The following is a 22,643-nucleotide window of genomic DNA, read 5'->3' as shown; positions in this document are numbered from 1 at the left end:
CACTTAACATGCAATATTTTCTTTTCAAAAGTTTCTTACTTATATAAGCTAGATTATACCTAGCCAAATATTCAATAAAAAGCAGGGCTGATATTATGTTAAGATACCATTTCCCACTTCATTAGAAAACCTATTTACAATAACAATTTTTTAAAACTACTAACAAATGCAAACCATCCTGTCTCACCAGGTTTGCATTTTCACAATCCCTCAAGAACTCCTAAATACTAAATAGACCAATACAGTGATTCCAAGGCTGGAGTGTTACTTGGATATTTTCCAGATCAGCTTAAGAGTAGCTTTGTGAACTTTCATATAAGAAAAGGCTGTATCAAATGAAAATTTTCTTGTTCCTTAATTGGCTTTGAAAAAGGAATGCTGGGGGGGGGAGTGCTAGAAGTGGAATAAGGCTTTAAAAATCAAACTACAAATTACTTGCTAGTGATATTTTCCTACTGATTCAGATACAACAGTCCTGTTCTCTAACTTGATCAAAGTAATTTTACAGGTGGCAAACGTGCAGACTATATTTTTAAATTGTTTTTTCCTGACTACAGGCTCAAATTATATAAATAATCTCACTCATAATCCAACTCACATACAAAAAACCTAGGAGTTAGAAATATGGAAGGAACTTTAAACAAATTTTTTTTCTATTAGTCTTGTAATATGCTACATTAACACAACAGCCATCACTTAATAAGATAAAACTTTGAAAGATTTATCAAGTTGCTTCCTGTGACTATTGTAACCAGAAACTGACAGCCTAATTGGAGGATAAACTGTGAATTCTGGATGAGATGTCCTTCATTGTTATAAGATTGAGAAAAGTACTGTAAAGTCACCTTGTTTAAATATCATGTTTTCACATAAGATGATCCCAACTACAGCACTCAGAACAAAGATGACCAACTTCAAAAAGTTTTTATCTTTACTGAATTAGGTACACTTCTTTTTCTTTACAGAACACTTTTATTTTCCTAATAAGTTGAGCTCTTCAAGCCATCTGTTTCCATAAAAGTGAGTAAGAATGGAGGAGTTCCTGGGTGTCATAAAACTCAAATAAAAAATACTATCCAGTACATAAATTATCAACAGGGCTCTAGCGCAATTGACAGGTTTACTCTCTTTATTAAAATCGGGTAAACAATTTGACAAAAGTGCACAACAGAATGACATCATTGGTAAGTTATAAATCACAGTGAAATTACTGGAGTACAGCAATGCAGATCATCTTAACAGGGTATCAAGGGTGAGGCAATTTTGAAGCCAGAGGACAAAAGACTCTTTCCAAAAGAGATTAGATTCAGCCTGCAGAGTTCTCCTGTCTCTCCCACTCCCGAGTTTTGCAGCAAAGAAAAGGTACACAATATAGGAAAGAACAGTTTTAACTCCCCCTACTCTCCTAACATTCCAACTCTTAAGAGGCCTTTAAGAGCATAAACAATGCTATATAAGAACAAACTGAATTTAAGACTTTTTTCACTTAAAGCTTGCAAGCTTAATCTTGTCTCCACTGATGCCTTCTTAACGTCCAGCTGATTTAGATCCCTACCTCTACAATATATTGGACCCTGTATTCCCAGCATGAGACCAAAATTGAAAAGGTGCTAATCACTTAGCATTATCATAACCTGGCACACAGATGTCAGGATATACTCCACAACTTACAAAGTCACTGTACCTTCCTTAAACAGTAATACAAAACTGAAATACACCTATCTGAACATGAATACAGTACAATATTTATTTCACAATTTACAGACTAATATATCTTCTTCCCACCAGTCTCAGTGTAATACCTACTGTAGATCCCAAAACAGGAAAAGTTCACAAGGCTGGAAGAGTAGCTCTCTCTTCATTTAAGAAAGAGAGCAAACTAGTACTCTACCCAAATGTGAGCAATTCTGCTAAAAAGACTACAACACAGATGGCCTTGAAACCTGTCATACTTTCTTAGGAGTTATCTTTCTCTGTGCTCCATAGCTTTTCAGAGTAGGGCTGAAGACAAAGCTTAAGATACTGCAGAGTAACTCTCCACTGACCAAATGGCAAAATGATCTGTTTAGTGTTATAGTGTCTTGTCTCAAAAGGAAGAGTTATCTGCTGTTCACTGACATGCTGACTGTATTCAACAGTAATTTTTTGAAGCACAAAAACAAGCTGTCATAAAAATAAGCCCTTTATATTTGTTTTACCTGTATTTACCTACTTGCTAATTCAACCACAAGCTGCTCTCCTGCCAGCAAAACGGAGGTCTAAAGCAATTATGTGGATAATTTAGGCCTTTACCAAAAAAAAAAAAAAAAATGCTTCTGCTTGAAAAGTACAGATAAAAGGAAGTGGCTTGAACTATCCAAATAATTGTCTTAATTCCAGTGAAGAACTGGCCACAGGGTGTTCGGTTTGCTTTAGGTTTCTCTTTGAAAGATATTTACCAAGTTATATAGGTACTATCCCCAAAACACATCTCTTCAAAAACCTCTAACATAGGGACATCTAGGTGGTGCAACAGATAGCATTCCAGCCTTGGAGACAGGAGGTCCTGAGTTCAAATCCAGCCTCAGACCCATAGCACTAGCTGTGTGACTCTGGGCAAGTCACTTAACCCCAACTGCCTCACCAAAAAGAAAAAAACCAAACAAACCTCTAACATATAACACAATCCCGCTACTTAAAGGTTAACGTGTAATGAGAATGTCCTTAAAATTTACCAGTTGTCATTAAACTTCCAGTATAAGGAAATAAACCTCTTACCACACAGAGAGGGAGAGAAAAAAAATCAAAGCTTAATGACAGCAATTTTTAAAAGCTCCCATTCAACACAGCAGCTGGGATCAGGTGGCATGCTTAAGGCTATTTGTTGGGAAGACAATACCAATTCTTGTGAAATCCAAATTGTGCACTGGAGAACCCATGTTTTCAGCTTTAAGGATAGACCTTTTCTTCACACCCTCCCATACTTCCTGCCAGTTGGCATTGATTTGCTGTCCATTCCTCAAGTTAAATAGCCATTCGAATATAAATTTCCATTACCAGATGTGTTAAAATAAGGCAAAATCCCAACAAGTTTCTTGTGGTTTCTGAAAGTACTTCTAGGCCATTAGTATGTGCAAACATATATGGCAATTGCTGAGCAGCACAAAGCAATTCTGAGATTTGTAACAGTATTAAAGAATATTGACAAAACAAGACATTCCTGCACCAAAGGATGAACACAAACCAGTGCAAGTGACTGAAAAATGGACAACATACAGTATGAAGAAAGCTAAAGTACCAATAAATACCAGCTTTATTTTCTGTTTGGTGGGTTTTTTTCCTGTAAGTTGAGAGAGTTTGGGAAGAGTTAAGCCAAACATACTTCATATCAGCTGTACGGAAAAAAAAAAAAAAAAAAAAAAAACAAGAAAAGCAAAAACAGGCTTATACATCACTTGTTCCAAGAATGGTTTTATACAGATATTTTACAATACATATCTTAATTTATTTTACAAGTTGGAATTACATCCTGAGCAATATAGTGCAATTAAGTTCTACTGTAAATAACAGTACAGAAGTTACCAATTAACATTGGAGCAATTCATATTTTATTCAAATGTTACCAAATACTTTTCTCCTATTTTGCCAGCATTGTAATCAATATAGCCTTACTTGTTCTCAACATTCAATCCTCCCTTTTAAAAATAACTGGGGATTATTTAAACCTATAGAAGCCTGTGTATCCATAACTAATTATTTGTATCATTTAAAAGGACATCATAAATTAGCACAGTATAAAACAATTATGGTCCAGGGCAAGAGAAGGGACAAATAAGTTCCTAAACAAATATAGTGAAAGAAGTGCAATATATTTACTGTTTTAATTTTGGTGCCTTAAGTACATATCAACATTAATAATATCACCAAATAAATGCCCTTAAGTCTGTAATATAAAGTGCTTGATCCTAACAATGAGGAAGGTGTGGACTAATCCTCTTTAAGAACTGTAACCTCTTTCAGAGCACCAAAAAATAAGGGACAGTGCTACCTACTCACTGGTAGTATCAAGGCCTATAATTTTTAAATTAAGATACATTAAAATACCTCCTTCAAACCACATCAGATTGAAAATTTTTCTCATGAAATCTGTTTAGCAAAATAGAAATCAATTACTGTTGCCCAATTCATAATCCATACAATTCTAACTGAAGCAGAAAGACACATAAAATACAAAATTGCCATAACTGTAAAATTACTTTGCACATTTTTCCCCCAAACATTTTTGAAAGGAAAAAAATTAATATCCCTCCCCTGCCTCCCCCCACCAAAAAAACAAGCATTTCATTTTGTGGTGTTGCACTATTTAAGGCCCCAGGTGGCTGAGTTTGGCTTGGTCATTCTGTCCTACACTGCTTAAATTGGAACCTTTATTATTATCCCACACAAGGCAACATACATATATAAAATACAAATTAAAACACTAGTAGTTGTTTTTTTCATTTGAGGGTTTGGAATTGTGACAAACCAAAACATTTTTCAGTAAAACAGAAGTTACACATCCACACTTATAGTAGCTGAGTAGTTCATTTGGCACCAGACAGGAAATAGAGTTATTACAAGCTAAATTCACATTTCAGATATGTACCCTCCCTCTGAATTTCTGGTTTACTTTTTTTTTAATCACAAAATATTCCTTTAATCTGACAGTTTTAAAAATTGCAGTTAAAAACAATCAACAAAACATTCCAAATAACCTGTCAGAACAAATATAACATTCTGTTGTTGAAAAATCTGTAGCTTTCAGACAGAAGTACCTTTTCAAAGTAACATTATACAAATCACTTTTCATCATAAAAAAAATTCCATTTCATACCACATTTGTGATTTTTCTACCTTTGTCAGAGACTAATAAAAGAAACATATTTTTTTTAAAAAGTATCCAGGTTCCCTTTCACCTGTCATAAGCATCTTCTTAGGGAGGCACTAGCTATTCCCCCTGGAAAAGTGGTTTTCATATTCAAAAGGAAGACACAACAGGAGGGTAAAGTGAGTAGTGAAGGTAGGTGGCATGAAACAGGACTTACAATCGTGTTGTGACAATCTGTTTCATTATAACGGCTAACTTTCATAATTCATACACTACTGGAAATTCTCGGTCAAATGCTGCCTATCCCAAGTTGTACAAATTATATGAAAATATCAGCAAAGAATTTTAGAACTCAACCTATTGGAAAAGGAGTTCAACAACAAAAGCCTGCTTATTCTCTAGAAAGCCCTCTTCAATGTTCTCTAAAAAGAATTGGTTTGATTAAAATCGGGTTTTGTTACCATCCTTCTCACATTCAACATAGCAAACTACAACAATTTCAATGGATTGAATGATAATAATTTGTAACCATTATTAGATTAGCATATTTATTCACAACAATTTAATACTGTATTTTCCAAATCTTCCTTATGTTTTAATGTGTTGTTTATATTTTTTTCAAAAAAGAAAGATCACTGGAAGAGTGGGGAAAAAAAAAACCTGCCAATTGTTTTAGTGTGAACTGACAACCATAATGGACAACTGCAATGAATCACTGGGTTACTTTTATCATGTTATTTTCTATTTCTTCCTTTTCTCCAAAAGAAAACTTTAAATCCTCAAAACTGCTGCATAGATCACATGTTGAGATAGGCTTTTAAACAGAAATACCTTTGTACATAGCTGTTTAAAACATTATCAACTGCAAATCATAAATGTACCTTAGTACGATTAAACAAAATAGTTTATATTTGTTTCTTTAAAAAAAAGACAGGGAGAGGTAACCTGACCAATATCCAAAAATACTATATTACGGTTATACCAAGGTTTTCCTTGGGATGTTATTTGTAATTGACTCCTGTCTGAGCAAGAGAGACCAAATATAGAACTGAGGATAAGACCAAGGGAAAGGAAGGGTAGTGGATGACAGAGAAGTAGAATTTATAAACACATAATTCTATTGTCTGTGATTAAAGTCCTTTACTTTTTTAGCACCACATTTAAAGATTTTACATATCCAGTCACCTAATGAAATTCAACAAACTCTTCAAGAGTTCTGGGGATCTGGTTTTGGTAGTTAATGTTATAAATCCGAACTGCTCGGGCAGCCAGGCACTTAAGGCTCAGCTTCATTTGAGTTTTAAGTAGTATTTCAGACACCCCCGTTGTACTTTTGTCTAGTGGAGTCTTCTTCTGTTTATTTGTCATGTCAGTGTGAGCGCCAGCTTCCACTAGACTAATGATGATCGAATGCAAGGTCAAAAAATCACTGATGGGCCTGTTGTACTGAACGATAATATGAAGGGAACTATTTCCCTCATTGTCAACAGCATTCACCTCAGCACCGCAGTCCAAAAGGAGTTTAGTGACAAGTGCATTGGGAAAACTGCAGACATCATTGGTGTGGAAGTCATCTACCGGGGTGTTAGAGTTGACAGCAAGATGCAACAAGCTCGACCCCTCTCGAGTTCTGGGATCCAGGTGAATCAAGTTGTAAATCTGCTTATTAATTCTTGACTGGTCCTCCTCACTACACTGCGTTTTGGTGGAGATGCACACCAAATATAAAAAGGTAAAAATATTGCATTCAAAGTTGTCCAGGGCGGTGTGGATATCAGCGTCTTGAGTACTTTTCACCCTAGACATCCCTTGTTCTATTTCTAAAACACTACATCTCAAAACACTTTCTATGTCCTTGGCCTTTACCGGTTCATTCAGATGTATCATTTGTGAGAAAACTTGAGCAAACCTTAAAAGATCTTTGTGAGTGTTTCTGTTACCTTTTTGCCTTAAATGCAAAGCATGAAGCCACAACTTGATACACTGTTCAAATTCCATGTTATCAGCATAAACAGCCCCACGGTAAATGATAGGATGAGAAACATCAATATTGTCTGAGCCTAAAATCCGTTCACGAACTATCAGGCCTTCCATATGAAGAGCATCTCTGTCTTGCCTAATGGATTCTAGTTCCTGAGGATTTCTGCATTCAGTTCTATTTCCATAAGCATCAATCGGTGGAAGAACCTCTTTTTCAATAATATTTTCACGATCTTGATACCTCTCCAACATCGCTAAATATAAATAGTGGTATGTTTTCATTATGTCATAGTTCTCTCGGTCATTTGCAAATGAGGCACCCAAAAGTTCCAAAGCTTCAATTCTACTTTTTCGGTCACAATCAGCATGAGAAAGTAATAATTCAACAACATCTGCCTTACAGCTTTCAGCAGCTACTTTTAACGGAGTCATTCCATGGCCATTCACCACCATTGCAGCTTTCCACCTTACCAATTCTCGAACGATCTCCAAGTGCCCAGCTTCGGCTGCAAAGTGTAATGCCGTAGCCCCACAATGTGCTTTGGCATTGGGATCTGCATGTTGTTCCAAAAGATACTTGACCACATCCGTGTGTCCTTTATAAGCTGCAATCATAAGGCAAGTGTTGTCATATTTGTTGGCAATGCTGATGTTGGCATTATTTTCTACCAGATATTTAACGATGTCCAATCTGCCATCAAAGCATGCGGCCCGCAAGGGTGTTGAGTTGGTTACTGTAGTATGGTTCACGTTGGCTCCATGACTGACTAGAAGTTTGACAACTTCAAAATGTCCAGCTCCTGCTGCACACCAGAGGGCAGTGGCTCCATCAATGACATAACTATAAATGCAAAAAACAAACAATTAAAAATTCAATACCTCAGAATACAACACAAATTCCTAATTTAAATGGCACACTTTTTGTAAGGTGCTACAAAAAAGCCTATATAAAGTCAAAAGATATAGCTCGAGCTAGACAGAATCCTAAAGCTATTCTAATCTCCTTATTTTACCACTATTTATATTTAGCAATGTTGGAGAGGTATCAAAACCATGAAAACATTATTGAAAAAGAGGTTCTTCCACCGATTGATGCTTATGGAAATAGAACTGAATGCAGAAATCCTCAGGAACTAGAATCCATTAGGCAAATGGTCATATTTGTTGGTAGAAGAACTGCAACTTGAATAAAGGTCTTCTTACTCCAAATCCAACTGCTCTTTCCTCCATACCAAAAAGACAAATGTATTGACCAGTATCCAACTTATCTATGAATGTACTGAAGCCCTGAAAAAGGACTTGAAAGAATCACAAATTTCCCCACAGCAAAATCAAAATTAACTCTGGAAAGCCCACAGTAAATCTTCAACTATTTCTAAAGATCAGCAATAACCTAACATGATTTTCCCTGAGGCTGACATAGGGGAAGCAAGATAGGGACAGGTGCCAATCTTCCTCTTTTTCAGTCCTTCTTATTATCTCCCTTTCCAAAGATCAATATTAATGCCACCCAATTCCCTAACACAATCTGCAACACCAATAACACTTGTGCAGAAAGATGTGGATCAGTACAACCTCTCTTTTCCTTAAAAAGAGTTTGGAATATGCAAGCTCTCCCTATTCTAGCTCCCCTGCAAAGGTCAAACTACTTTTAGAAAAACATTAATGGCTGCAAAATAAACAGCACTCTCTAAGAACAAAGGAGTCTTTCCCCATATACCTCAATTCATAACAGGTCCTCCTGACCTAGATAAGGAGTTTATAAGCCTAAATATAAGTGGGCTCAAACTATCTTCTATCTAGCCCCTAGACCTCCTGCTTGCTAGATCATTTTTCCTACCCCATATTTATTAGTTAATAACTTTTAGACCTAACAGGTAAAATTCTATATGAAAATTCCAAACTCTGTCAGGAACACTACTGTAATTAGACCAATTAGAATTAATCTTTTATGAAGAAAATAAGGGTAAAACTTACTGCCATATCATGGTATACATTATTAAAAAAACTACATACTTAATAAGCCTCATTATAAAGCATCTCACCGTATCATAAATTTAGTAATACCACCAGTCAAATTGTGTTCCTTAAGCATAGTAAAAAACAAAAACAAAAAACAAAAATAGTGTAACTCCACTATCACGGGTATTACTAGTGATCCAAAACAGCAGCAAAACAAAATACTGTAATTTTACTGTAAATAGAATATCAAGTTTATAATAAATTAATGCCATTTTCTTTAGCTAACAAAGGATAAAACAAAGTGTTCAAAAACAAAAGGCTTCTGAATTTTCTTTTAAATATTTAAGGAAATGAGTTGCTTTAAAGAAAAAATGTTTTTAATTATTGTGAATTGTGAAATGTTTTTAATTATAAGTGAACACAAGCATATATACTCAACTCAGCACAGAAGTGAATTGTACTGAATAACATTATGCCATTAAAAAACACATTCACTTTATCATTTCCCCAAATTTATCATTACATTTCACAATACATTTCCTTAGAAAATCTTACTTTAAAATATCATCAGATTTATCCAGAAGCACTGTTACTGGTTTTCCTGAAGTAATGTTTTTAAAAGTTAAATTTATAAAACCAGCTACATTAACTTTAAACTATTAGAAACATGAGCCTAGAAATATATTTTTAAAATTGACTTTCACATTATGTAAAATATAAAAGCTTAGAATGATGAAAACATATTAAATTTTTTTGCCATTCATTGTCATTTCCCTTGCTTGCTCCTTGAGCTGCATCAGCTCAAGATGCTTTATTTGCAAATCACAAAAGATATAATATTTAAATTACATATCTTTGATTAAGCTACAAAAGGAAATCTCTAAAGAAAATGAAGGAAGGTAAATGAATATAAAATTCATTACATAATATTTCATAAAAGGCTATCCTTTCATAAATTTTAAACACTTGGGGGCAGCTAGGTAGCACAGTGGATAGAGCACCGGCCCCGAAGTCAGGAGGACTTGAGTTCAAATCCGGCCTCAGACGAAACACTTGACGCTTAGTAGCTGTGTGACCCTGGGCAAGTCACTTAATCCCATTGCCTAGCCCAAAAATAAATAAATAAACAAATAAATAAATCTTAAACACTTGGAGAACTTAGAAATATCTAACTTTGAAGTATAATAAAGAACAGGCAGATTATAGGGAACTGTATCTGTGGTTTATACAAAAGATGTTTCTCTTTCTGTGCTAATTAGTTTTAAATGAAAAAGTGTACATTGCTTCAAATGAGAGTTCTACAAGTATTTTTAATGACAGAAAATTCATACATGCAATTTAGTCCTTATTGAAAAACAATCAGCTTTCTAAAATTAAACCAAAATTACACTGCAAATTCTGGGTTATGCATTTTGTTTTAGATTCAAAACTTTATAGCTAGTGTTCAAATTTTCAAACAAAAAGGATTTACTGGGGATAATGTCAAAAACTCCAAGACGAAAGATAATATTCTGCCTCCAATTATGTCTGTTTCTCAATTCTTTCATGATATCACAAGAATTTGAGATGGAAAAACTTATTTATTAGGTGATCAGTATTTAATGTTAATCAAGACTTTAACAATCATTTATTAAATAATTTAATAGATCACAAGTTTCCTGGAGTATACCCTGCTCACCGACTCATTCAGCCTAATTTCAGAGAGCTCAAATGATGGAGCTCTCACCACTTCTCCCCATAAAAGTTCATTTCAATTATTAGTGCTAGTGATGCCAAAGCACCTAAAAACAAAGCTGTCAGAACTTCATCTTATTTCCCCCCTCTTTCCTCCCAAAGCTCCCCCCACCACACGATTTTTTTAAAGTACAGTCCAACAACAGTCCCTCAGAACTCATTGCCATCACAATATTCCAGGAGTCACATGACATATTACCCTCCCTTTGCTCTGTTCATTTTCTGTAACATTCTTACTTTAACAACTTTCCCTTCCTAGGAATTTTTCTTCTCACTTTCTACTAATGAAATCTTTCCTGATACGCATTTCACTCCTACTCCTCTATCCACTGGCATATAAGGGGGAGAAAATTCCAAAGGTTACTGCTGTAAGTGTGAACTACAACATTCATCACTTACACTAAACCAATGCATGGATATTAACCAAAAAACTCAGCCTTGCCATCTATCTTAAGAGTGTCACCCGGATAAAAGAATGAAGTTTTTGCTGAGTACCTTTCAAAAGCCATCTACTGAGAGGATAGGTAAGTGAGCCTCATGTTCTTTACATGTTGCTCATCTTAACATTTTTGTAAATAGTCTAGAGGACAGTAAAATGAAACTGTGAAAATCACAGATGGGGGCTAACCTTTTCTAAACAGCAAAATGTCAAGATGACTATAAAACTGCAGAAAGAGCTTAGAATTCTGAGTAAGCAAAAAATGTCCATAAGTTCCAATTATCAGAACTATACCTAGAAATTTACTAGACTAAGCTCCATAAAGACAGGGACCATGTCTACCTAAATTTTGTATCACACCCAACACCTAACACAGTGGTCTACACACAATTCAATTCAACTCAACAAATGTTTATTTACCACCTAGTAGGTGCTAGGTAGGCATTGGGAAAATACTTCAAAACTTCAATGAATCTGTGATCACAATGACATCTTTACTTCTTTCCACAGATCAAACCACAGTACAGACAGCACTCTCACCTTGTTCAAATTTTATACTTATCTTCCCATAAATTGACCAAAGCTGGTCCTGCCCCTTGCAACTGGGGATACACAAGCAAATATATACCTTTTGGTCTTGCCCTCAAGGAGGTGATATTCTAATAGGGGAGGGGAGGAAGAAAGCCGGTAACATGAACAAAGTGAAAATGAGATAAACTGAGGGAGAGCTTCAACAGTTGGGATATGGTAAGGCTTCCTGAAAGAGGAACATGATTAATAACTATTTGTTAAATAAAATCATGTTCTCTGAGATCTAAGTTGTATCTCAGAAAGGGGTCTTTCCAACTAAGCTGTATTTTTCTTGAGGGCAAGTATCTTGTCTTCCTTGATATCTTCATCGAACAGGCCTCCAGATTAAGAGAGGTCTAAGTATAACAAGAACACAATAAAAGCTTTCTGACTGAATGACTGGGAAGTACAAAATGGCTTCATATGATGTCTAGTAAACTAGTAACAATAACTTTACAGGTTGAAATATAGATATATATACTCTAAAATGCTTTAGATAAATTCCCCAATGACGGATCCATAATGAGTTATTAAATGAAGTATACAACCCTAACCTTTTGAGATTTAGGATCTTAGGAGATTTTAGAGCTGACAGGTACATCAAAGGCTATCTAGTCTAAAATCTTCACTTTACAAATGAGGAAAATGAAGAAGCAACAGTCTCAAAACATATTCATTGATACCAATGAGTTATGGAGGCTGGGTGGCTATGAGACTGACTCAATGTGGTATTCATTATCTACTTCTTAAAACCATCTCAAAATATGTTTTTGAAGAATTCCTCTTAGAACTTGAAATGTTTTAAGTGGCTCACTGGTTACAGCACCAGCCCTGAATTCAGGAGGACCTGAGTTCAAATCCAACCTCAGACCAAACACTTGACACTAGCTGTGTGACCCTGGTCAAGTCACTTAACCCCAAATGCCTTAAAAAAAAAAAAAAAGAACTTGAAATGGGAAAGTAATCAAGTAACCCTCCCATATTGTTTTCATTCACCCATTTTTAAAACTCATAAGCACAGATTCAGATTATGTCCTTAATGGTTTGTTACTGGAGAGAGAAATGTTGGAATGAATGACAGTAGCTAAGGAGGTGCTATATAAAGTAGGTCCAGGGACTACACCCCTTTTTATCACTCTGCTTTCCTAGAGGTAAGGAGGTAGAAGGGACCTTGAGAGTTTTATCAAGCCCAACATTCTCAAAAAAAAAAAAAAAAGTTGAGGTCAGAAGACATTAAATGACTTGCCCAGGATCACACAGCTTACAAGATTTGAACCTAAGTGAAATCCAGTACTCTTTCCACATCACCAAGCTTGATTTGCCATTGGACAGAAAGAAGGAAAGACATTGAAAATGGTGTGACAAGAGTCGTCATCATAAACAGTCAGCGAAAGAGATAAAGGCAGTAAAGGAAATATTACAGCTATGTTGTTTGAGTGTTAACCATAAGCCTAAGACGTTAAACATCAGTGAAATGCTTCCATTCTCAAGCGTTTCATTTTATTCAACGATAACTTTCTCAAGTATTTTCCTCTCATCTAAAACCTGTAAGAAAAGTTTCCTTCCTAAAACTGAGGAAAAACTACCAAAAATTCAAAGAATTTGGGGGGGAAATGTAAATTTTGGTAGAATTTTAAACAGACTGTTTTTAAGTAAAAACAGTCAAAGGGGGAAAGATGTTTGAGTACTTGGGATATATTAACTTCAAAATAAATACCTGGCAATACCTGGTGACTACGAAATGCATAATGAAATCTCTACAAGACTCCAACCATGTATGATGTACATCACCCTCCTCTCTTTACTCCATATCCTACTTGCCAGAGTGTGTTAACGTTTGCCTTGAACAGCTAAACTTTCGAACTTCTCAGCTGCACTGGGGCTCAGGACCGCGTAAGGTGTAACCGGACGACCGCACCACCTCCCCGCGCCTGCCTCAGGGCGAGGCGGGAGAGTCCCGGCCGGGCCGCGGAGGCCCGCGGCGGGCAGGTACGTACCCGTCGAAGCGGACGGTGCCGGTCTGCTGGGTCTGCACCCGGTAGTGCTCCAGCAGCAGGCGCACCACCTTGGCATGCCCGTTGCGCGCCGCGATGATGAGCGGCGTGGAGCGCTGCCCTCCCTGGTGGCTGACATAGCCCAGCAGGTAGCGGATATCGCTCTCGGACCGGTTCAGGAGCAGGGCGGCCAGGGTCAGCACTCTCCCCTCGCTGGCCGCCTTGTACACATAGCCGGCCAGACCCTCCATGGTCGCCCCCGCGGCCGCCACCGCCGCCGCCGCCGCCGCCTCCTCCGTCTCCTCCACCGCCGCCGCCGCCTGCCCCTCGAGGCCGCCTCCGCCAGCGCCTCAGACCCGGCTGCGCACCGCCCATTCAACAGGGGGCCGCCGCCGCCGCTCGGGGGCAGCGGCGGAGGCCAGAGGAGAGGAGGGAGCGGCCGAAGGCACGGGGAGCAGCGGACGGTCGAAGCGGGGGGAGGGGGACGTCCCGGGACCCGCTCCCCGACGGGGCGGACAGCGTCAGGGCCGCCCCCTGGCCCCGAGGCGCCGGGCTTCCGCTGAAGGGGTCTCCATGGCGGCGGCCGCCCCGGGCCTCGGGCCGGACCCCTCCCTTCTCCCCCCTCCTCCCCCTCCCCCTCCCGCGGTCAAACGGGCTCGCGCCGACGCTACGGGTCGCGGGCCGGACCCGAAGGCCCGGGGGGCGGGGAGAGCGCAAGGCTCCAAAGGAGGGCTCGGAGCGGGTCCGGCCCAAGGCCTCCGGCTCCGGCTCCGGCTCCGGCTCCGGCTGCTCCTCCTCCCGTCCTACTCTCTCCCCGCACCCCACCCCGGGTATCCAGCAGGAAGCAGCCCTGCTCGCGCCGGCCTGCACCAGCCTACAGGGACTGCGGCGGCGGGGATTGCGGAGCCCCTGGGGCAGAGACTGAAGGGCCGGCTCGCGGAGCGGAACGGTGCAACCACCGCAGCCCCCAGAACTCCGGGACAGGAGGAAGGGAAGCCTTGGGAAGGAGAGGAGGGCGGGGAAGGGGCGGAGGCCAAGGGGGACGGTTAATATTGGTCCCGGCCCCCAATGCTATCCGATGAGGAAACCGCATGCTGCAGAAGAAAGGTTCCGGGACGCAGAGTCCGCCCTGCCCCAGCCACGGCTTACTGCCCGCAGTCCTGATCCTTCACACCCCGCTCCCGGGTCCCCGCCCGCGCGCCTGCAAGGCCGGCCACAAGGGCGGCCTCTAGGGGCCGGCGCGCAGCCCCTCCCCAGCCTCGCAGCCTCGCGGGGGACGGGACGTGAGCACCCCACGCGAGGCTACCTCTGCACGGCCAGCCCGCGGAGCCCCGGGGCGGCGGGGAAGGAGGCCGGCTGGAGGCAGCCTGAGGCGGAGCCCAGCCCGGGGACCCGGAGGAGACCGGAGGCTGAGGGACGCGGGCGCCGGCTGGGGAGGAGGGCCCGCAGTAAAGGGAGACCCCTGGCGCTGTCCAGCGTCCCGCCCGCATCGGAGGCGCAGGCCTCCCCGACCCGCCCCTCGTGGGCGCGCGCCCACCTTCCTCAGGGAAGCTCCCCACCCACCTAGAGCCCAGGATTTTGGATGACAGCAGAGAGGCACCCCAAAGCCCAACACCGACTTTTAAAATGGGGAAACTGAGGCTCAGAGCAAGGGTCTTAGGATCATAGAGAAGAGACCTCAGAAGGAGTCTAGTTGTTTTCAATGAGGAAACGGGCTCAGAGAAGGATGACTTGCCCAAGGTCCCACAATATCAAGATTAGAACCCAGGTCTTCTGATTCAAAATCTAGTGCACTTTCCATTATAGCACAGGTTTGACATAGTGCTTGGCATATATTTAACACAAACGCTTTTTCATTCATTCATTCATACCAGGCAGGACATTGTGGTTTAACCATAATAATGGAAACACTACAGTTCAGAAATACCCCTTGCCCCTTCTCCACCCCCCAAAACAGCAAAGTTCTCATGTCTTCACTTTTACTAGCCCCAGACCCCAGTGTTCTATGATTAGGGCAGGATCCAACAAGGCAAATTTTGTGGGGCTACTACTCACTTTTACACCTTGTCCAGACCTCTGTACAAGAGAATAGGGAGTATTTTGCTGCTTATAAAAATGGAAAGAGAGGTGATGATCAGTGACTCCTAATTTAAAAAATAAAAGATTGGTGTTGCTGAATAGATCTAGCAGACAAGAGGGGAGACTGGGTGAGTTGAGAACTTGGGTTCATGAGGCTAAGATAGAATTGTTTTTGACCAGAGATATTTGTTTATCCCATGGCCCTAAAAGCCACACTTTTGCCCAGTACTGTCTTTTGGATGGACTTTACTGGATTGTTTCCATAGCAACAACCCAAGCTTAGAGGCTTTCACCCTCTTTTCTCAGTTTGGGTCAGTTTTGACTTCCTCAACAAGAATTGAGAACCATAAACCTTCTCTTAGATGCAAGGATCTCAACCCTCTTCTGGAAAACTAACCGTTAGAACAAGGTAAAAGGTTCATCCCTATAGTCATTCCTAAAAGGAACCTTATTCCACAAGATACCTAGTCTTCTCTTCCTCTTGCCCTTCCTTTTCCTGTTTAGTGGTATAACTATGTAGATGCATGAAGAGGTGATTGGACCAGGCACACAACAAAATGGGTCTTCTCAACTCAGCCCAATTCCCTTTCCCAGGTGTGAACATGCCTTAAAGCTTCAAGCTACCTAAGGATAGGCAGTTCCATTTCATTTGTATCTGGTCTCTGGATGATATTGAGTAAATGCAAATTAGCTGGAGATTTGGTCATTGTATTTTAGTCTTGGGGAAACAGTTGTTTTCCAGGCATTTGGGTTCTCTAAATTCAGGTAAATATGGAATCAGGGGACAGGGCAATAAGCAGCTCAACTTTTACTAGATAAAGAAATACTTCTAATTTTACCTAAGGTACCATCCCTCCTTTCATGCCCTTCAAATTTCAGGCCTGACCTGATACACAGAAACTAAGTCTTAGCAATTGAACCCTGCTCAAGCATTGTAAAAGTAAAATGCATACCAGAGCTTGGATAAATGGATGGAGTGTGACAGGCTAGTGGCCTCAGCTGTGACAGCTCAGTCCATTGTAAAGAGGAATATTGCTTCCTAGGTCTGCCTGACCATGGGAGGCAGACGTTGAAGGTACCTATATTAGCCATGAGGTGTGGGGCACTGTTTGCCCCAGTTTACAGAAAATAGGTAAATACCCACAGTAAAGTACTATATGAGTGCTTCTGAATTGTAATTTAATTATGGCTATATTATGCAAATGATATGCAAATTCTTTGACAGAACAATAAATCAGGCTTTTTTTAAAACTAAAACTGTTTACTACATTCCCAAACCATCCCCTACTACTGATCATCCCTATCCTTTTTATGGTTTTCCACCATACTATGTTTTTTTTAATAGGAAAAAAGCTTTTTCCAAGCTTCCTCACTTGGGAAGTTCATAATGGATGGATATAAATATATACATATATGTATGCATATAAACATATGTATGTATTAGCAGTAGTTGGAGACAAAAGGGATCAGGAATGAGAATTCAGAAGTACCAACAAAGACCCAGAAACAAAGACAATCTAGAATTGAGATGGCTGCCTAGGTGCAGGTATCTATTACCAGGGATATGGAGGGGAGGGTAAGGATAGATAGGACGCTGATAGAAATTTGCCTGACTTGTATTTCATCCCCATTGGGCCAGCCTTTGGCGCCTTTCAAGATGGTAATTAGCTAATCTCATCAACTAGCCTATGCTAATGAGAGGGGTTTAATGGAGATTCCCCCTCCTCCTTCCACCCCTCCCCGCAAAGGATCTCCCTCTAGAGTTACTTCTCTACATGCTAATAAGAGCCTTCCAGAAATAGTCCCTAGTATCCCCCCCACACACATCCATTGTTGTGTAACACAAAGGAGTGACTTTCCCTTGTGGATATTTCTGGTGAAGTACTGGGGAGCATGACTCCCAGGGAAGGCCAGAAATTAGATTATTTGGGTCAGGAAGGGGGCTGTGGCACTCCTTAAATCATATTATGTAAATATCATCATGTTTAGGGCCAGCACAAAATTTAATTTTACATGCTACTTCTGGAGACAAGGTAGTGCCCAAGATGCCCATAAATTGCAGGTCACTCCTCATCTCTCCTCTAACCTTGAGTTTACCAACTTCTAAAGCATTTATTATTAGTACTGATGGAATAGGCAATATTTGACTCAGAGCTTTCCAACTTAGTAGAGAAAGACAAGCCTTACCCTTCAGGAATGTATGATTCATTCTGAGGAACATGACCAGACAAACCAGAAAAAGAAGAAGGGTTGGGTGGTAGAGACAGAAGGAGAACAAATAAATGGTTTACCTATGACTGATACACACGCTTCACATTCCTGAATAACAGGAAGCAAGAGGGGCTAAGGTGTGACTGGGAAGTAGCTTTAATTTGGGGGGCGCCCCTTTTTTATTTTGCTACCTATGGCCTAACTTATTTTAGACCAGTTTAATGTATTAATTTAAATGGGAATCTAATAGTATTTGCATTCAAATTTAAATTCTGATAGAATGTAAGCTTATTGAGGAGTAGCTAGGTGGCACAGTGCCAGGCCTGAAGTCTGGAAGACTCATCTTCTTAAGTTCAAATCTGTCCTCAGACACTTACTAGTTGTGTGACCCTGGGCAAGTCATGTTACCCTGTTTGCCTCAGTTTCCTCATCTGTAAAATGAGCTGGAGAAGGAGATGGCAAATCATTCTAGTGATCTCTGCCAAGAAAGCCTCAAATGGGGTCACAAGGAGTCAGACACAGGGACTGCAGCAGCACCAGACCCAAGATGGCAGCCAGCGGGAGGCTGATGAAGGAGCTGGAAGAAATCCGCAAGTATGGGATGAAAAACTTCCATAACATCCAGGTTGAGGAAGCTAATTTATTGACTAGGCAAGGGCTCATCATTCCTGACAACCCTCCATATGACAACGGAGCCTTCAGAATCGAAATCAACTTCCTAGCAGAGTATCCATTCAAACCACCTAAGATCACTTTTAAAACAAAGATTTACCACCTTAACATCGATGAAAAAGGGCATGTCTGTCTGCCAGTAATTAGTGCTGAAAACTGGAAGCCAGCAACCAAAACTGACCAAGTCATCCAGCCCCTCATAGCACTGGGGAATGACCCCCCAGCCTGAGCACCCCCTTCGGGCTGACCTAGCTGAAGAGTACTCTAAGGACAGTAAAAAATTCCGTAAGAACACTGAAAGTTTACAAAGAAATATGGGGAAAAGTGACCCATGGACTAAATCTTCCATGATTAATTCCAACCAGGGTGAGTGGAGACCCAGAGCAGCGCATTTCCAACACCAGACAACCAAGACTCTTTGGGAAATTGACAGGGGCCACCTCCTGGCGTTAACTTGTGTCAGTTAATAACTTTCTACAGTTTTCTTACTCAAAAGTGGCCTAGGTAAACCTGTAAAGAAAGGATTAAAAATTTAAGATGTTCTAGTTCTGATTTCTTTGTTTTAAAAATCACTGCTTCAATCTACCTTAAAGGATGGTGTGTTCTTTTCTTGCCCGAATCTATCCCAAATCTTCAGTTTCTCTTCAAATTTAAAACAGAAGGTTAGTGAGTGGTGCACACTCCTTATCCCTCTCTTCCCCTTTGTAGGTCTTATTTTACTGAGTTCATTTTCATCACACTCTCAGTCCCCAGAACAATGCCTTGGAACCCCCCCCCACCCCCCACCTCCATCCCTCCCCCATTCAACCTCTTCCCTCTCTCTCACTCCAGGGCCTGAAAGAAAATGGCTTAAAACCCAGCAGCTCTACTGCCCTCCCTCCCTGCGGCTCTGTGCTTTGTGAGCATGGGTTGTGAATTTGCAACATCTCAGAAACCCAAATGAAGCCAAATCCCAGGGTGAAGTCTGTGATGAGGAAGGAGTCTGGCTGTTGTGTAAATCTGGCTGATGTTATCAAAATGATGTCGATTAAATGGGCAAACCCCCCCCAAAAAGAGTCAGACACAACTGAACAACAGCAAACTTATTGAGGACAGGGTTCACTTATTTATCTCTGTATCCCCGTCAGAGCATTACATACTTAATAAATGTTGGATGAATTGAGTTTTTTTTAATGTATTTCTAAAGCAAAGAGCAACAGGAACCATATGAAGAATACCAAGGAATACTGGATAGCCATCCCTTTCATTCTTGATCACTTAGGGGAATAGGGTTTTCTGACTACCTAAAAATCAAACAGAAACCCTTTGGGTTTAATAACTATTGGGGAAAATCTATCTAAAATGTTTATCGTTCAGTTTCCTGTCTTACTAAGTCAAGAAACTAGTTCTTTGCTGATTGAGAAACCCTGAGGATCTTAAGGTAACACTGTTCTAAGTATCATTTTTTTCTGTTGTACAGGATACCAGATCAAGGTGTCTTAACCTGGGCTCCAAGGACCCTCCCATGGATATTGGGGTAATTGAACTTGGATGGGGGGGGTGACATCTTTATTTTCCCTAACCTTTGATTTCCTTTATATTGGGGTGTATTTATTTTGTGCATTTGAAAACTTTATTTTGAGAAGGTCCCATAAGTTTGATATTGCCAGAGGGGTCCATGATAAACAAAAGGTCAAGAACTCCCTATATGGAGATTTCTAAGATGTAGGACATTTGCTTTATATTCAGTGGGCCCCAAGCCATATGCTCTAGAAGCCATTTTCTCAAATAATAAAATTCCTATTATAACTTCAATTTTTTTTCTCTTAGATCAACAATTCCTTGAGGGCAGGTACTGTGTCCTTTGTATCCCCCACAACACTTGCTATAATACTTTACATAATAAACATTAGTTGAATGAATGAAAACCAACAAATTTCAGTTATTTGAAGTACTGATTACTTGAAGTTTTAATAAATATCAATAACCTGGGTTGGAGAAAGGAAGTGGGAAGGTAGTAAATAAAATATAATCCAGCAGGTACAATACTATTTTTTAATTTAAAAAAAGTTTGCCCTCCTTCCCTGACCACTCCCAAGTTTTTGGGATCTCTCTCAGGACACTAATTAATTATCTGTGCCACTTATTTTGGCTCTTAGCTCAGCCTTGTATTGGGAGTTATCTTTTCATATGCAAATTTCATCAGAGTACAACCTTAAGATCGACACCTGTGTATCACCTAGTACCATGTCTCACGAATTCTAGGTGCTTGGTAAATATTAATTAAACAAAAAAGTACTTACCCACAAAGTCACTTGATAGTGGTGGTGAGTGGGGGGTTGGGGGTGGGGTGGGGGGTGTTAGTGTGTTTGTTTACTGTTTGCTTGTTTTAAGACTGGGTTTCCCTATCCTAACCAGGCTAGAAATGCTGGGGCTACTCACAGGCCTGATCCCACTACTGATTGGCTCAGGAACTTTAATCTTGCTCTATGCCACTCCTTGGGCAGCCTGAAGCCCACTGCCCCCATCCCCAGTTCCATGGCTCACCAGATTTAGTGTGGACCCCTTATTAGTTTAGCCATTGTAGCTCAGAACTCCTGGGTTCAAGAGATCCAACAGCCACAGCCTCCCTGTGAACTGACTCACTTTTTAAAAATTAGTATTGTAAGGATTTGAAATTATAGGGAAGGGAGATGGGATGTATATTGTTTCAGTTGCAGAAGTAAAGCAAGATAGTTCATTTCAACAGGGATGGCCCAATGGAAAGAGCAAAGGATGTGGGGTCCAACAACCCAGCTTCAAATCCCACCCCTTAGTGGTAGCACTTACTATCTCTGGGACATTCGAAAAATTACTTCCCCTTCCTCAGTTTTCTCAAGTGTAAAATAGGAGAGTAGGAAAGCCAACATTATAGATTAGACAGTCTTTAATGTCCTTTCCAACCCTGAAATCCTTTGAGTTTCAGTATTTACTGAGCACTCACTATGCCCCTTTGTTCTAGGTGCTACCAAGGACACAGAAGTATAACATATGACTCCTCCCTAAAAAAAGTTTACAATCTCATTGAAGACTCAAGCAATACATTCAATTCAAGACAACAAGCACTCATTAACTGTCTACAAAATGCCAAGCAAGGTGCTAGTCACGGTAAGATTAAATGCCATTGCTGGAAATTGCCTGTATTGCTACATTATATGCTTTCCCAGTTTAGAACAAGAAAGATCACTGTAAACCTGGAAAGACTTGTATGGTCTGATGCTGAGTGAAATGAGCAGAACCAGGAGAATGTAGTACACAGTAACAGCCACATTGTGCAATGACTAATATTGATAGACTTAGCCCTTCTCAGCAATACAAGGATCTAAGACATCTCCAAAGGCTTCATGATGAAAAATGCTATCCACATCCAAAGAAAGAACTATGGAGTTTGAATGCAGATCAAAGCATACCATTTGCTATTTTTTTTCTTCTGTTGCGTTTTGTTTCCTCTTTCTGGTGGTTCCTCCTAATGGTTTTAATTCTTACAATATTGCTAATGTGAAAATATGTTTAATAGGAATGTATATGTATAGCCTATATCAGACTGCTTATCATCTTAGGGAGGGAGGTGAGGAGGAAGGGGTAGAAAAATTTAAAACTCAAAAGCTTATGGAAGTGATTGTTGATAATTCAAAATAAATTAATTTTTAAAAAAGATATTAAAAAAAAGAAAAATCACTGTAGGTTGAAGTGGTCAGTGAAGTGGTTAACTTCTTTATAGAAGAAGTAGAATTTTTGAAGTACAGATTGTATTTGGTGGTGAGAAGAAGGAATGGCAAGGCTAAGGTCAGAAGCCAAGTTTCTAGGAGGCCAGCCATGGAACCAGGAGGTAACTTAGAAGATAATTCCCAGGACTCAGAAGAATTAGCTTATAACTACCCAACCAAGAAACCAAACCTACTAGGAGAGTGTTGTGAGTTCACCCAAGAGATTTTAACAGTGGCACTGCTATCTAGGGTCACAAATTCCTGGGTAGATGTAGGCACAGAGACTAGTACACACTATTTAAAGCCTAGGACAGTCCCAGAAAAAGGCTGACAAGGGAAGTCCAGAAGATCTTAGATAAAGGTCCTCAGAAGAATGTGAACTCCTCCCAAGACCTCTGCTAATTAACTGGACCTCACCCTGTCTTACCCAC

At 40.1% G+C, this 22,643-nt stretch overlaps 1 protein-coding gene and 1 pseudogene across 1 annotated transcript; one reads left to right on the top strand and one right to left on the bottom strand.

Annotated features, from left to right (window-relative positions):
* Positions 1 to 3,274: 3,274 nt before the first annotated feature.
* On the bottom strand, positions 3,275 to 13,776 carry FEM1B (fem-1 homolog B). The gene is made up of 2 exons (XM_027852048.1): positions 13,529 to 13,776; positions 3,275 to 7,667 (listed from the first exon to the last, which is right to left on the bottom strand). Exons 1-2 carry the CDS (start codon positions 13,774 to 13,776, stop codon positions 6,032 to 6,034), a joined length of 1,884 nt encoding a protein of 627 aa, XP_027707849.1. The 3' UTR covers positions 3,275 to 6,031.
* Positions 13,777 to 18,362: 4,586 nt separating this feature from the next.
* Positions 18,363 to 18,827, top strand: LOC114035809 (annotated as a pseudogene).
* The last annotated feature ends 3,816 nt before the right edge of the window (positions 18,828 to 22,643 follow it).

Source organism: Vombatus ursinus, unplaced genomic scaffold (assembly GCF_900497805.2).
Source record: "Vombatus ursinus unplaced genomic scaffold, bare-nosed wombat genome assembly UNPS02009205.1, whole genome shotgun sequence".
NCBI lineage: Eukaryota > Metazoa > Chordata > Mammalia > Diprotodontia > Vombatidae > Vombatus > Vombatus ursinus.
Note: the sequence above shows the minus strand (reverse complement) of the source record. Positions and strands in the feature narration are given on the sequence as shown.

What these genes read in the sequence shown, in the direction of transcription:
- FEM1B (XM_027852048.1), bottom strand. Translation starts at nt 13,776, where the DNA reads ATGGAGGGTCTGGCCGGCTATGTGTACAAGGCGGCCAGCGAGGGGAGA. An exon ending in GGCACCGTCCGCTTCGACGG is followed by an intron (nt 7,668 to 13,528) that starts GTACGTACCTGC and finishes TTGCATTTATAG; the next exon opens with TTATGTCATTGATGGAGCCA.